Here is a 17322-nt window from a genome sequence, read left to right on the forward strand (position 1 = left end):
TCCCGGTTTACCTGCTGGGTGACCTTGGGCAAGTCACTTCGCTTCTCCTGGCCTCAGTTTCCTCCTCTGGGAAATGGGGATGGAGACCAGGAGCCACCCGGGGGACAACCTCATCACCTTGTCACCTCCCCGGCGCTTAGAACATCATCATCATCATCATCAATCGTATTTATTGAGCGCTTACTATGTGCAGAGCACTGTACTAAGCGCTTGGGAAGTACAAATTGGCAACACATGGAGACAGTCCCTACCCAACAGTGGGCTCACAGTCTAAAAGGGGAAGACAGAGAACAAAACCAAACATACCAACAAAATAAAATAAATAGGATAGATATGTACAAGTAAAATAAATAAATAAATAAATAGAGTAATAAATATGTACAACCATATATACATATATACAGGTGCTGTGGGGAAGGGAAGGAGGTAGGATGGGGGGATGGAGAGGGGGAAGAGGGGGAGAGGAAGGAAAGGGCTCAGTGTGGGAAGGCCTCCTGGAGGAGGTGAGCTCTCAGCAGGGCCTTGAAGGGAGGAAGAGAGCTAGCTTGGAGGATGGGCAGAGGGAGGGAGGGCATTCCAGGCCCGGGGGAGGACGTGGGCCGGGGGTCGACGACAGGACAGGTGAGAACGAGGCACGGTGAGGAGATTAGCAGTGGAGGTTGCGGGCTGGGCTGTAGAAGGAGAGAAGGGAGGTGAGGTAGGAGGGGGCGAGGGGATGGACAGCCTTGAAGCCCAGGGTGAGGAGTTTCTGCCTGATGCGCGGATTGATTGGTAGCCACCGGAGATTTTTGAGGAGGGGAGTGATAAGCCCAGAGCATTTCTGAACAAAGATAATCCGGGCAGCAGCATGAAGTATGGATTGAAGTGGAGAGAGACACGAGGATGGGAGATCAGAGAGAAGGCTGGTGCAGTAGTCCAGAACAGTGCTTGGCACATAGTAAGCGCTTCACAAATACCGTAATAATAATAATAATAATAATAATAATAATAATAATAATAGTATTATTCTAGACTGTGAGCCCACTGTTGGGTAGGGACCATCTCTAGATGTTGCCAACTTGGACTTCCCAAGCTCTCAGTATAGTGCTGGGCACACAGGAAGCGCTCAATAAATACGATTGAATGAATGAATGAATGAATGCTGGGTTGGGCCCGTCTCTAGATGTCACCAACTTGGACTTCCCAAGTGCTCAGTACAGTGCTCTGCACACAGTAAGTGCTCAATAAATACGATTGAATGAATGAATGAATGAATGAATGAATGAATGAATGAATGAATGAATGAATGCTGGGTAGGGACCGTCTCTAGATGTCACCAACTTGGACTTCCCAAGCGCTCAGTACAGTGCTCTGCACACAATAAGCGCTCAATAAATACGATTGAATGAATGAATGAATGAATGAGTGAATGAATGAATGAATGCTGGGTAGGGCCCGTCTATAGATGTTGCCCACTTGGACTTCCCAAGCGCTCAATACAGCGCTCTGCACACAATAAGCGCTCAATAAATACGATTGAATGAATGAATGAGTGAATGAATGAGTGAATGCTGGGTAGGGCCCGTCTATAGATGTTGCCCACTTGGACTTCCCAAGCACTCAGTACAACGCTCTGCACACAATAAGCTCTCAATAAATACGATTGAATGAATGAATGAATGAATGAATGAATGAATGAATGAATGAATGAATGAATGAATGAATGAATGAATGAATGAATGCTGGGTAGGGGCCGTCTCTAGATGTCGCCAACTTGGACTTCCCAAGCGCTCAGTACAGCGCTCCGCACACAATAAGCGCTCAATAAATACGATTGAATGAATGAATGAATGAATGAATGAATGCTGGGTAGGGCCCATCTCTAGATGTCGCCCACTTGGACTTCCCAAGCGCTCAGTACAGCGCTCTGCACACAGTAAGCACTCAATAAATATGATTGAATGAATGAATGAATGAATGAATGCTGGGTAGGGACCGTCTCTAGATGTTGCCCACTTGGACTTCCCAAGCACTCAGTACAGCGCTCTGCGCACAGGAAGTGCTCAATAAATACGATTGAATGAATGAATGAATGAATGAATGAATGAATGAATGCTGGGTAGGGACCATCTCTAGATGTCGCCAACTTGGACTTCCCAAGCGCTCAGTACAGTGCTCTGCACACAGGAAGCGCTCAATAAATATGATTGAATGAGTGAATGGATGAATGGTATTTGTCAAGCGCTTACTATGTGCCAAGCACTGTTCTAAGTGCTGATTATCATTGAGGCTGGCGAATTGTTGCGTTTTGCTGTCTAGTCAAGGGATTGTTGTCTCTGTTGCCCAGTTGGACTTTCCAAGCGTTCAGCACAGTGCTCCACACGCCGGAAGCGCTCAATAAGTACGATCCAATGACTGAATGACGCTATTGAGGCCCGTCTACTTGTTTTGTCGTCCGTCTCCCTTCTTTTAGACCGTGAGCCTGTTGTCAGTAGAGGAATTGTTGCCTCTGTTGCCCAGTTGGACTTTCCAAGCGTTCAGTACAGCGCTCCGCACGCCGGAAGCGCTCAATAAATACGATCGAATGACTGAATGACGCCACTGAGGCCTGTCTACTTGTTTTGTCGTCCGTCTACCGTCTTCTGCACCGTGAGCCTGTTGTTAGTCGAGGGATTGTTGTCTCTGTTGCCCAACTGGACTTTCCGAGCGTTCAGTACAGCGCTCCGCACGCCGAAAGCGCTCAATAAGTACGACCCAATGACTGAATGACACCATTGAGGACCGTCTACTTGTTTTGTTGTCCATCTCCCCTCTTCTAGACCGTGAGCCTGTTATCGGTCAAGGGCTTTTTGTCCCTGTTGCCCAAGTGGACTTTCCGAGCGTTCAGTACAGTGCTCCACATGCCGGAAGCGCTCAATAAGTACGATCCAATAAATGAATGACGCTATTGAGGCCCGTCTACTTGTTTTGTCGTCCGTCTACCATCTTCTACACTGTGAGCCTGTTGTCAGTCAAGGAATTGTTGTCTCTGTTGCCCAGTTGGACTTTCGGAGCGTTCAGTACAGTGCTCCGCACGCCGGAAGCGCTCAATAAATACGATCCAATGACTGGATGACGCTATTGAGGCCCGTCTACTTGTTTTGTGTCCGTCTACCGTCTTCTACACAGTGAGCCTGTTGTCGGTCAAGGGATTGTTGTCTCTGTTGCCCAAGTGGACTTTCTGAGCACTCAGTACAGTGCTCCGCACGCCGGAAGCGCTCAATAGGTACGATCCAATGATTGAATGACGCTGTTGAGGCCCGTCTACTTGTTTTGTCGTCCGTCTCCCGTCTTCTAGACCGTTCACCTGTTGTTAGTCAAGGGATTGTTGTCTTTGTTGCCCAATTGGACTTTCCGAGCGTTCAGTACAGCGCTCTGCACGCCGGAAGCGCCCAATAAATAGGACTGAAGGAAGGACGGGATGAGCGGAGCCCCCCGAAAGGCTCATCCTGGCCTTCTCCCGTCCCGGCAGGGCGAGGCCGTGGGCAGGAAGGCCCCAATTTGGCTGCGGGCGAAATTCCAGGGGATGTTATTCCAGCTGGGCTGCTACATCCAGAGAAACTGTGGGAAATTCCTGGTCATCGGGCTCCTGGTGTTCGGAGCACTGGCCGTGGGGCTCCGGGCCGCCCACCTCCAGACCGACGTGGAGGACCTCTGGGTGGAAGGTGAGTCACAGACCCGCGTCTATAACATTTACAACATGGCGTAACCCAATTATGACACATTATATAACATAAAACGATATATTACATAAGATATCATGATATGATAGAACAATATATGACATATTGCATGTACATGTATATGTGTACGTACATGATGATACAATCATATAACATATTATGTAGTAATGCATCGTATAATCTATAATAATGCATAGATACATTATTACATAGCAACATAATTAGATAACATGATTAGATAATACATAATAATGAATATATGCATTATTACATAGCAACATGATTAGATAATATATGATGCATATATGCATTATTACATAGCAACATGATTAGATAATATATAATGATGCATATATGCATTATTACATAGCAACATGATTAGATAATATATAATGCATATATGCATTATTACATAGCAACATGATTAGATAATACATAATAATGCATATATGCATAATGCATAGCAACATAATTAGATAATATATAAAAACGCATATATGCATTATTACAGAGCAACATAATTAGATAATACATAATAATGCATATATGCATTATTACATAGCAACATGATTAGATAATACATAATAACGCATATATGCATTATTACATAGCAACACGATTAGATAATATATAATAATGAATATATGCATAATGCATAGCAACATAATTAGATAATACATAATAACGCATATATGCATTATTACATAGCAACATAATTAGATAATATATAATAATGCATATATGCATTATTACATAGCAGCATGATTAGATAATACATAATAATGCATATATACATTTTTACATAGCAACATAATTAGATAATATATAATGATGCATATATGCATTATTACATAGCAACATAATTTGATAATATATAATAATGCATATATATATTATTACATAGCAACATAATTAGATAATACATAATAATGCATATATGCATTATTACATAGCAACATAATTAGATAATACATAATAATGCATATATGCATTATTACATAGCAACATGATTAGATAATACATAATAATGCATATATACATTATTACATAGCAACATAATTAGATAATATATAATAATGCATATATGCATTATTACATAGCAACATAATTAGATAATATATAATAATGCATATATGCATTATTACATAGCCATATAATTAGATAATACATAATAATGCATATATACATTATTACATAGCAACATAATTAGATAATACATAATAATGCATATATACATTATTACATAGTAACATAGATAATACATAATAATGCATCTATACATTATTACATAGCAACATAATTAGATAATACATAATAATGCATATATGCATTATTACATAGCAACATGATTAGATAATACATAATAATGCATATATACATTATTACATAGCAACATAATTAGATAATATATAATAATGCATATATGCATTATTACATAGCAATATAATTAGATAATACATAATAATATAAGATATTATAGGTAGATATAATAAGATATATAATATAATATTATTATAATATATTATAATAATATATCTAATATAAGATAATATATAATGATGCACATATGCATTATTACGTAGCAACCTCTGGGTGGAAGGTGAGTGACAGACCCGCATCCGCAACATTTACCACGTGGCGCGACCCAATTCCGACACATTACATAACATAAAAACGATGTATCACATAGAACAGTATATGACATATTGCATGTGCATGTATATGTGGATATACATGATAATACAATTATGTAATATATTATATAGTAATACACCATATAATATATAATAATTATTATGTGATATGATTAGATAATAGATGATGACGCATTATTATATAATAATATGATTGGGTGATGTATTATATATGTGTGATGTATATATGCATTATTATACAATAATGTAATCATATGATATATGATATAATGATATTATTATGTGTGCATACATATGTATGTGTACATATATATGTATGTGTATTACAGATACATATATGTCCATGTACATAATAATATAATTATATAATACATGATATAGTAATGTATAATAATGAACACATACATTATCAAATATAATATAATTGTATGACATCATATTTACATTTATATATTTTATTGTTGATTTTATATATCATTATTATTTTATAAAATTATTCTATGTCATTTATATATATATCATTCATTTATACTATCATTCATATATCATCATATCATATATTACATTATATTATATTTTATGTTAACATTATCATCATTGTTATATATATTATACTATGATATCATATTATATTGTTATTATTCACATATTATCATATAATAATGATATAGTTATATAATGCATGATATAGTAATATATGATAATGCACATATGTATTATTATATATGATAAATATATAATACATGATATTATATATTTACACATGCATTATTCAAATTATATTATATCACATTGCATTATATTATATTATATTATTATATCATATCATATTATATTATATCATATTATATTATATTATATCATATCATATATCATCATTCGCTATTATTTTATATTATATATTATTGACATTTATTATTCATTCATATATTATATTATATAGCCACATCATTATGCATATATGTATTATATAGCAACACATTATATAATATATAATAATGTATGATATATTACATAGACATATATATGTATGCACACCTAACATATATAATATAATATATAACATATGTATATGTTACATAACGTATGTATATTATATGTCATGTAATAAAACTATAGAACATGATAAATTCCATATAATAATACAGACAAGAGAATAATATATAATAATATACAATGTAATATATATAATATATCATATTATTAGATTATATGCAATAATTATATGCAATTAATCAATATACTGTACATGATTAATCGATATACTGCACGTAATTAATATGTCATGCGTAATAATATATAATAATACAGAACATATCACATATCAATTTGTCATATATTATTATATTATATATCATGTTATCATATATTGTAATTATATACTATAATTATATAATATAATTATAATACATTTATAAAATAATGTGACATTTCTCTCCTAACCACTGCTTCCCCCATCCCTTCCCGCCCAATTTCCTTTTTTAAAATGCTATTTCTTATTGATATTAATGATAATGATAATAATAATAATAATAATAATAATAATAATAATGATGATGATGATGATGGTGGTGGTAGTCCCTTCTAGACTGTGAGCCCACTGTTAGGTAGGGCCCGTCTCTAGATGTTGCCAACCTGTCCGTCCCAAGTGCTTAGTACAGTGCTCCGCACACAGTAGGCGCTCAATAAATGCAACTGAATGAATGAATGAATGATTGTCTCTCTTAATTGCTGAATTGTCCTTTCCAAGCGCTTAGTCCAGTGCTCTGCACACAGTAGGCGCTCAATAAATACAACTGAATGAATGAATGAATGAATTAAATGCTTCCTATGTGAATAATAACAACAGCGATGTTGATGGTGATGGCATTTATTAAGCGCTTACTATGTGAATAATAATAATAATAATAATAATAATGTTGATGGTGGCAGCATTTATTAAGCACTTACTATGTGAATAATAATAATAATAACAATGATGTTGATGGTGACAGTGTTTATTAAGCGCTTACTATGTGCCAAGCACTAAATGATAATGTTTATTAAGCACTTACTATGTGAATAATACTAATAATAACAATGATGTTGATGGTGGCAGCATTTATTAAGCGCTTACTATGTGAATAATAATAACAATGATGTTGATGGTGATGGCATTTATTAAATGCTTACTATGTACCAAGCACTAAATGATAACATTTATTAAGTGCTTACTATGTGAATAATACTAATAATAACAATGATGTTGATGGTGACGGCATTTATTAAGCGCTTACTATCTGCCAAGCACTAAATGATAACATTTATTAAGTGCTTCCTATGTGAATAATAATAATAATAACAATGTTGTTGATGGTGACGGCATTTATCAAGCACTTACTATGTGCCAAGCACTAAATGATAACATTTATTAAGCGCTTACTATGTGAATAATACTAATAATAACAATGATATTGATGGTGGCGGCATTTATTAAGCGCTTACTATGTGAATAATAATAATACTAATATCAATGATGTTGATGGTGGCGGCATTTATTAAGCGCTTACTATCTGCCAAGCACTGAATGATAACATTTATTAAGCGCTTAGTATGTGAATAATAATAATAACAATGATGTTGATGTTGGCAGCATTTATTAAGCGCTTACTGTGTGAATAATAATAATAACAACAATGATGTTGATGGTGACGGCATTTATCAAGCACTTACTATGTGCCAAGCACTAAATGATAACATTTTTAAGCGCTTACAATGTGAATAATAATAATAATAACAATGATGTTGATGGTGATGACATTTATTAAGCGCTTACTATGTGCCAAGCACTAAATGATAACATTTATTAAGTGCTTACTATGTGAATAATAACAATGATGTTGATGGTGGCAGCATTTATTAAGTGCTTACTATGTGAATAATACTAATAATAACAATGATGTTGATGGTGACGGCATTTATTAAGAGCTTATTATGTGAATAATAATAATAATAATAACAATGATGTTGATGGTGACGGCATTTATTAAGCGCTTACTATATGCCAAGCACTAAATGATAACATTTGTTAAGCGCTTACTATGTGAATAATACTAATAATAACAATGATGTTGATGGTGGTGGCATTTATTAAGCGCTTACTCTGTGAATAATAATAATAATAACAATGATGTTGATGGTAACGGCGTTTATTAAGCGCTTACTACCTTTCTCTTCTTTCTCTTCTTCTCCTCCTCCTCCTCCCCCTCCTCCTCCTTCTTCTTCTCCTCCTCTTCCTTCTTCTCTTCTCCTCCTCCTCTTCCTCCTGCTCCTCCTTTTTCTTCTTCATTCAATCATATTTACTGAGCGCTTACTTTGTGCAGAGCACTGTATTATGCGCTTGGGAAGTACAAGTTGGCAACATATAGAGATGGTCCCTCCTCCTTCTTCTCCTCTTCCTCCTTTTCTTCTCCTCCTCCTTCTTCTCCTCTTCCTCCTTCTCTTCTTCTCCTCCTCTCCTCTCCCTTCTTCTCTTCTCTTCCTCTTCCTTCTTCTCTTCCTCTTGCTTTTTTCTTCTCCTCCTTCTCTTCCTCCTTTTCTTCTCCTCCTTTCTCCTCTCCTTCTCCTCTTCCTCTTCCTCCTGCTCTTTTCTCTTCCTCCTCCTCTTTTCTCCTCCTTCTTCTTCTCCACTTCCTCCTTTTTCTTCTCCTCCTCTTTCTCCTCTCCTTCTCTTCCTCCTCCTTTTTCTTCCTCTTCCTCCTTCTCTTCCTCCTCCTCCTCCTCCTTTTTCTTCCTCTTCCTCTTCTTCTTCTCCTTCTTCTCCTCCTCCTCTTCCTCCTTTTCTTCCCCTCCTCGTTCTCCTTCTCTCCCTCCTCCTCCTTTCTTTCTCTCTCTTCTTCTCCTCCTTCTTCTCTCCCTCCTCCTCTTCCTTCTCCTCCTTCTTCTCCTTTCTCTTTCTCCTCCTCTTCTTCTTCTCCTTCTCTTCCTCCTCCTCCTTCCTTTTCTTAGAGAAGCAGCGTGGCTCAGTGGAAAGAGCCCGGGCTTAGGAGTCAGAGGTCATGGGTTCAAATCCCAGCTCCGCCACATGTCTACTGTGTGACCTTGGGCAAGTCACTTCACGTCTCTGGGCCTCAGTTCCCTTCTCTGTCAAATGGGGATGAAGACCGGGAGCCCCCGGGGGGACAACCTCATCACCTTGTATCCACCCCAGCGCTTAGAACAGTGCTTGGCACATAGTAAGTGCTTAACAAATGCCAACATGATTCTTCTCCTCCTTCTCCTCCTCCTTCTTCTCTTCCTCTCCTCCTCCTTCTTCTCCTCTTCCTCTCCTCCTCCTCCTTCTTCTCCTCTTTCTCTTTCTCCTCTTCTCCTCCTCCTTTCATCTCTTCTTCTGCTTCTTCTCCCTCTTCCTTTTTCTTCTCCTTCTTCTCCTCCTCCTACTCCTTCTCTCCTTCCTCCTCCTTTCCCTCCTCCCCCTTTTCTTCTTCTCTTCTTCTCCTTCCTCTCCTTCTTCTTCTCCTCCTCTTCCATCTCTCCCTCCTCTTCCTCCTTTCTTCTTCTCCTCCTCTTTCTTCCTTTCTCTTCTTCTTCTTCCTCTCCTTCTTCTCCTCCTCCTTCTCTTCCTCCTCCTCTGTCTCCTCCTCCTCCACCTCCTCCTTTTTCTTCTCCTCCTCTATCTCCTCCTTTTTCTTCTCCTCCTCCATTCCTCCTCTTCCTCCTCCTCCTCTTTCTTCTTCTTCTTCTCCTCCTCCTCCTCCTCCTGTTTCTTCTTCTCCTCCTCCATCTCCTCCTCCTTTCTTCTTCTCCTCTTCTCCTTCTTCCTTTTTCTTCTTCTTCTTCCTCTCCTTCTCCTCCTCCTTCTCTCCCTCCTCCTCTGTTTCCTCCTCCTCCTCCTTTTTCTTCTTCTCCTCCATCTCCTCCTCTTTTTCTTCTCCTCCTCCTCTGTCTCCTCCTCCTCTTCCTCTTTTTCTTTTTCTTCTCAGTCTCCTCCTTTTCTTCTTCTCCTCCATCTCCTCCTCCTCTTCCTTCTCCTCCTCTTTTTCTCCTCCTCCTCTTCCTTCTCCTCCTCTTTTTCTTCTTCTCCTCCTCTTTCTCCTTCTCTTCTTCTCCTCCTCCTTTCTTCCTCTTCTCCTCTTCTCCTTCCTTTTCCTTCTTCTTCTTCCTCTCCTTCTCCTCCTCCTTCTGTCCCTCCTCCTCTGTCTCCTCCTCTTCCTCCTTTTTCTTCTTCCCCTCCTCTGTCTCCTCTTCCTCCTCCTCCTCTTCCTCCTCCTCCTCTTTTTCTTCTTCTCCTCCTCTTCCTCTTTTTCTTCTCCTCCTCCTCAGTCTCCTCCTCTTCTTTTTCTTCTCCTCCTCCGTCTCCTCCTCCTCTTCCTTCTCCTCCTCTTTTTCTTCTTCTTCTCCTTTCTCCTTCTCTTCTCCTCCTCCTTTCTTCTCTCCTCCTCCTCCTCCTCCTTTTTCTCTCCTCCTCCTCCTTCTTTTCCTTCTCCATCTGTCTCCTTCTTCCTCTTCTTTTTCTCCTCCGCCTCCTCATTAATTCATGCATTCCATCGTATTTATTGAGCGCTTCCTGTGTGCAGAGCACTGAACTAAGCACTTGGGAAGGACAGATCGGCAGCAGGGTCCCTGCCCAACAACGGGCTCAAGGTTTAGAAGTGGGGAGATAAGACAACAAATCCCTTTTCTCCCCAAGAAGCAGTGTAGCTCAGGGGAAAGAGCCTGGGCTCGGGAGTCCGAGGTCGTGAGTTCTAATCCCGGCTCCGCCACTTCATCATCATCATCAATTGTATTTATTGAGCGCTTACTATGTGCAGAGCACTGTACTAAGCACTTGGGAAGTACAAATTGGCAACAGAGACAGTCCCTACCCGACAGTGGGCTCACAGTCTAAAAGGGGGAGACAGAGAACAAAACCAAACATACTAACAAAATAAAATAAATAGAATAGATATGTACAAATAAAATAAATAAATAAATAAATAGAGTAAAAAATATGTACAAACATATATACATATATACAGGTGCTGTGGGGAAGGGAAGGAGGTAAGATGGGGGGATGGAGAGGGGGACAAGGGGGAGAGGAAGGAAGGGGCTCAGTCTGGGAAGGCCTCTTGGAGGAGGTGAGCTCTCAGCAGGGCCTTGAAGGGAGGAAGAGAGCTAGCTTGGCGGATGGGCAGAGGGAGGGCATTCCAGGCCCGGGAGATGACGTGGGCCGGGGGTCGATGGCGGGAGAGGCGAGAGCGAGGTACGGTGAGGAGATCAGCGGTGGAGGAGCGGAGGGTGCGGGCTGGGCTATAGAAGGAGAGAAGGGAGGTGAGGTAGGAGGGGGCGAGGTGATGGACAGCCTTGAAGCCCAGGGTGAGGAGTTTCTGCCTGATGTGCAGATTGATTGGTAGCCACCGGAGATTTTTGAGGAGGGGAGTGATATGCCCAGAGCGTTTCTGGACAAAGATAATCCGGGCAGCAGCATGAAGTATGGATTGAAGTGGAGAGAGACACGAGGATGGGAGATCAGAGGCTGATGCAGTAGTCCAGACGGGATAGGATGAGAGCTTGAATGAGCAGGGTAGCGGTTGGGATGGAGAGGAAAGGGCACATCTTGGCAATGTTGTGGAGCTGAGACCTGCAGGTTTTGGTGACGGCTTGGATGTGAGGGGTGAATGAGAGAGCGGAGTCGAGGATGACACCAAGGTTGCGGGCTTGTGAGACGGGAAGGATGGTAGTGCCGTCAACAGAGATGGGAAAGTCAGGGAGAGGGCAAGGTTTGGGAGGGAAGACAAGGAGTTCAGTCTTCGACATGTTGAGCTTTAGGTGGCAGGCAGACATCCAGATGGAGATGTCCTGAAGGCAGGAGGAGATGCGAGCCTGGAGGGAGGGGGAGAGAGCAGGGGCAGAGATGTAGATCTGGGTGTCATCAGCGTAGAGATGATAGTTGAAGCCGTGGGAGCGAATGAGGTCACCAAGGGAGTGCGTGTAGATCGAGAACAGAAGGGGACCAAGCACTGAACCTTGGGGAACCCCCACAGTGAGAGAATGGGAGGGGGAGGAGGAGCCTGCAAAACAGCCTGAGAAAGAACGACCGGAGAGGTAAGAGGAGAACCAGGAGAGGACGGAGTCTGTGAAGCCAAGGTCAGACAGCGTGTTGAGAAGAAGGGGGTGGTCCACAGTGTCAAAGGCAGCTGAGAGGTTGAGGAGGATTAGGACAGAGTATGAGCCATTGGATTTGGCAAGCAGGAGGTCATTGGTGACCTTTGAGAGGCCAGTTTCCGTGGAATGTAGGGGACGGAAGCCAGACTGGAGGGGGGCGAGGAGAGAGTTGTTGTTGAGGAATTCTAGGCAGCGTGTGTAGACAACTCATTCAAGGAGTTTGGAAAGGAATGGTAGGAGGGAGATGGGACGATAACTAGAAGGTGAGGTGGGGTCAAGAGAGGGTTTTTTTAGGATGGGAGAGACATGGGCTTGTTTGAAGGCAGAGGGGAAGGAACCAGTGGAGAGTGAGCGGTTGAAGATGGAAGTTAAGGAGGGGAGAAGGGATGAAGCGAGAGATTTCATGAGATGAGAGGGAATGGGGTCAGAAGCACAAGTGGCCGGAGTAGCACTTGAGAGGAGGGAGGAGAGCTCCTCTGAGGACACTGCTGGGAAGGATGGGAGAGTAGCAGAGAGTGTTGAGAGCCGGGGGGATGGAAAAAGGGGGGAAGAGACTTTGGGGAGGTCGGACCTGATGGATTTAATTTTGTTAATGAAGTAGGAGGCCAGATCGTTGAGGAGGCCACTTATCAGCTGGGTGACCTTGGCCAAGTCAGTTTACTTCTCTGGGTCTCAGTTCCCTCATCTGTCAAATGGGGATGAAGACCATAAGCCCCCCGAGGGACAACCTCATCACCTTGTCTCCCCCCCAGCGCTTAGAACAGTGCTTGGCACAGAGTAAGCGCTTAACAAATACCATCAATGTTATTATTATTATTATTCTCTGTGCCTCAGTTCCCTCATCTGTCCAATGGGGATAAAGACCGTGAGCCCCTTGGGGGACAACCTCATCACCTTGTCTCCCCCCTCAGCGCTTAGAACAGTACTTGGCACATAGTAAGCGCTTAACAAATACTATCAATTATTATTATTATTCTCTGTGCCTCAGTTCCCTCCTCTGTCAAATGGGGATGAAGACTGTGAGCCCCACGGGGGACAACCTCATCACCTTATCTCCCCCCTCAGCGCTTAGAACAGTGCTCGGCACAGAGTAAGCGCTTAACAAATACCATCAATATTATTATTATTTTCATTCTCTGGGCCTCAGTTCCCTCATCTGTCAAATGGGGATGAAGACTGGGATCCCCCCGAGGGACAACCTCGTCACCTCATATCCTCCCTCCCTGCGCTTAGAACAGTGCTCGGCACAGAGTAAGCGCTTAACAAATACCATCATCGTTATTATTGTTATTATTATTAGGCAATAAGGTCCGGGTGGGTCTGATGTCAGATCATTCATTCATTCATTCAATCGTATTTATTGAGCGCTTACTGTGTGCAGAGCACTGTACTAAGCGCTTGGGAAGTCCAAGTCGGCAACATCTAGAGATGGTCCCGACCCAACGACGGGCTCAGGGTCTAGAAGGGGGAGACGGACAACAAAACAAAACATGTGGACGGGCCTCAAAACCATCATTCATTCATTCAATTGCATTTGAGTGCTAACCATGTGCAGAGCACTGTACTGAGCACTTGGGAAATCCAAGTCGGCAACATATAGAGACGGTCCCTACCCGACGACGGGCTCACAGTCTAGAAGGGGGAGACAGAACAAAACCAAACAAGTGGAAAGGTGTCAAGTCGTCAGAAAAAACAGAATTAAAGCTAAATGCACGTCATTAATAAAATAAATAGAACCCCAGCCCACTGCCCCCATTCATTCGTTCCTTCAATCGTATTTATTGAGCATTTACTGTGTGCCAAGCACTGTACTGAGCGCTTGGGAAGGACAAATGGGCAACATATAGAGACGGTCTAGAAGGGGGAGACACAAAAAAACCAAACAAGTGGACAGGTGTCAAGTCGTCAGAAAAAACAGAATTAAAGCTAAATGCACGGTGTTAATAAAATAAATAGAACCCCCAGCCCACTGTCCCCATTCATTCATTCCTTCAGTCATATTTATTGAGCACTTACTGTGCTGAGCACTGTACTGAGCGCTTGGGAAGGACAAATGGGCAACATATAGAGATGGTCTAGAAGGGGGAGACACAACAAAACCAAACAAGTGGACGGGTGTCAAGTCGTCAGAAAAAACAATTAAAGTTAAATGCACGTCATTAATAAAATAAATAGAACCCCCAGCCCACTGCCCCCATTCATTCATTCCTTCAGTCGTATTTATTGAGTACTTACTGTGTGCAGAGCACTGTACTAAGTGCTTAGGAAGGACAAATGGGCAACATATAGAGACGGTCTAGGAGGGGGAGACACAACAAAACCAAGCAAGTGGACGGGTGTCAAGTCGTCAGAAAAAAAAACAGAATTAAAACTAAATGCACGTCATTAATAAAATTAATAGAACCCCAGCCCACTGCCCCCATTCATTCATTCCTTCAATCGTATTTATTGAGTACTTCCTTTGTGCTGAGCACTGTACTGAGCGCTTGGGAAGGACAAATGGGCAACATATAGAGATGGTCTAGAAGGGGGAGACACAACAAAACCAAACAAGTGGATGGGTGTCAAGTCATCAGAAAAAACAGAATTAAAGCTAAATGCACGTCATTAATAAAGTAAATAGAACCCCTAGCCCACTGCCCCCATTCATTCATTCCTTCAGTCGCATTTATTGAGCACTTACTCTGTGCAGAGCACTGTACTGAGCGCTTGGGAAGGACAAATGGGCAACATATAAAGACGGTCCCTACCCAACAACGGGCTCACAGTCTAGAAGGGGGAAACACAACAACACAAAACATGTGGACAGGTGTCAAGTCGTTAGAACAAAGAGAATTAAAGCTAAATGCACATCGTTAATAAAATAAATACAACCCGCAGCCCACAAATGACAGCCCACGACCAGACAACAGCCCCCAAGTCATAACCTCCAGCCCCCGACTCCCAGCCCACGACCCCCAAGCAGCCCACAATCGACACCCCACGACCCCCATCCCATGACCTAGAGGTTACAACCCCCGGCCCACGACCCCCAGACTGCGGCCCAGAGGTCACAACCCCCAAGCAGCCCACAATCGACACCCCAAGACCCCCAAGCCGCGGCCCAGAGGTCATGACCCCTGGCCTACAACCCCCAGCCCACCAGCTCCATCCCACGACCCCCGAGCAGCCCACAATCGACACCCCACGACCCCCAGACTATGGACCAGAGGTCACGACCTCCAGCCCACGACCCCCAAGCAGCCCACAATCGACACCCCACGACCCCCAGCCTGCGGCCCAGAGGTCACGATCCCCAAGCAGCCCACAACTGACACCCCACGACCCCCAGGCTGCGGCCCAGAGATCACGACCCCCAGCCTTTGACCCCCAGCCCACCAGTTCCAGCCTACGACCCCTGAGAATCCCACAATTGACACCCACGACCCCCAGCCTGTGGCCTAGAGGTCACGACCCCAGCCCAAGACCCCAGAGCAGCCCACAATTGACACCCCACGACCCCCAGACTATGGCCCAGAGGTCACAACCCCCGGCCCAAGACCCCCGAGCAGCCCACAATCGACACCCCATGACCCCCAGCCTGCGGCCCAGAGGTCACGACCCCTAAGCAGCCCACAATCGACACCCCACGACCCCCAGACTGCGGCCCAGAGGTCACGACCCCCGGCCCACGACCCCCGAGCAGCCCACAATCGACACCCCACGACCCCCAGTCTGCGGCCCAGGGGTCACAACCCCTAATCAGCCCACAACTGACACCCCACGATCCCCAGGCTGCGGCCCAGAGGTCATGACCCCGAGCCCACGATCCCCGAGCAGCCCACAATCGACACCCCACGACCCCAGACTGCGGCCCAGAGGTCACGACCCCAAAGCAGCTCACAACGGACACCCCACGACCCCCAGACTGCGGCCCAGAGGTCACGACCCCCGGCCTTTGACCCCCAGCCCACCAGTTCCAGCCCAAGACCCCCGAGCAGCCCACAATCAACACCCCACGACCCCCAGTCTGTGGCCCAGGGGTCAAAACCCCTAATCAGCCCACAACTGACACCCCACGACCCCCAGGCTGCGGCCCAGAGGTCACGACCCCAGCTCACGACCCCCGAGCAGCCCACAATTGACACCCCACGACCCCCAGCCTGTGGCCCAGAGGTCACGACCCCTAAGCATCCCACAATTGACACCCCACGACCCCCAGCCTGCGGCCCAGAGGTCACGACCCCCGGCCTTTGACCCCAGCCCACGAGCTCCATCCCACGACCCTCGAGCAGCCCACAATCGACACCCCACGACCCCAGCCTGCGGCCCAGAGGTCACAACCCCCGAGCATCCCACAATTGACACCCCGCGACCCCCAGCCCTCGGCCCAGAGGTCACGCGGCCTACAGGCTGCAACTCCCAGCCCGCCACCCCCAGCGGCCGCCCTGACGGTGGGTCCCGTGTCGTTCCCGTGTCATTCCCGTGTCACTCCCGTGTCGTTCAGTGGGAGGCCGCGTGAGCCGGGAGCTGAGCTACACACGGCGGATGATCGGCGAGGAGGCCATGTTCAACCCGCAGCTGCTGATCCAAACCCCGCGGGAGCCGGGGGCCAGCATCCTCACCACCGAGGCCCTGGCCCAGCACCTCCACTCCGCCCTGCAGGCCTCCAGGGTTCACGTCTACATGTACAACAGGTGAGACCGCTCCCCACCACGGGCCCCACCTGGGCTGGTGCTCCTCGTGTTCTCGGCTCGGTGCTCCTGGGGCCGCTGCTCCTGGGGATGGTGCTCCCCATGTCCTCGGGTCGGTGCTCCCTGAGCCGTTGCTTCTGAGGACCGTGCTCCCCATGAAGTGCTCACTTA

At 44.2% G+C, this 17322-nt stretch overlaps 1 protein-coding gene across 7 annotated transcripts in view; it reads left to right on the forward strand.

Moving 5' to 3' along the window:
- PTCH1 (patched 1) overlaps window positions 1-17322 on the forward strand; it is a 141487-nt gene that overhangs the window by 18846 nt on the left and 105319 nt on the right. For 6 of the 7 annotated variants that reach the window (XM_038768137.1, XM_038768139.1, XM_038768140.1 and 3 more), the window contains exons 2-3: window positions 3491-3683; window positions 16965-17154. In XM_038768137.1, the coding sequence (XP_038624065.1) occupies window positions 3545-3683; window positions 16965-17154 (329 nt within the window). In that variant the 5' untranslated portion in view covers window positions 3491-3544. Of the gene's footprint in view, window positions 1-3490; window positions 3684-9545; window positions 9571-16964; window positions 17155-17322 lie in introns of those variants that run through there. The other variant, XM_038768138.1, reaches the window with a different exon arrangement.

Source organism: Tachyglossus aculeatus, chromosome Y3 (assembly GCF_015852505.1).
Source record: "Tachyglossus aculeatus isolate mTacAcu1 chromosome Y3, mTacAcu1.pri, whole genome shotgun sequence".
Lineage (NCBI taxonomy): Eukaryota > Metazoa > Chordata > Mammalia > Monotremata > Tachyglossidae > Tachyglossus > Tachyglossus aculeatus.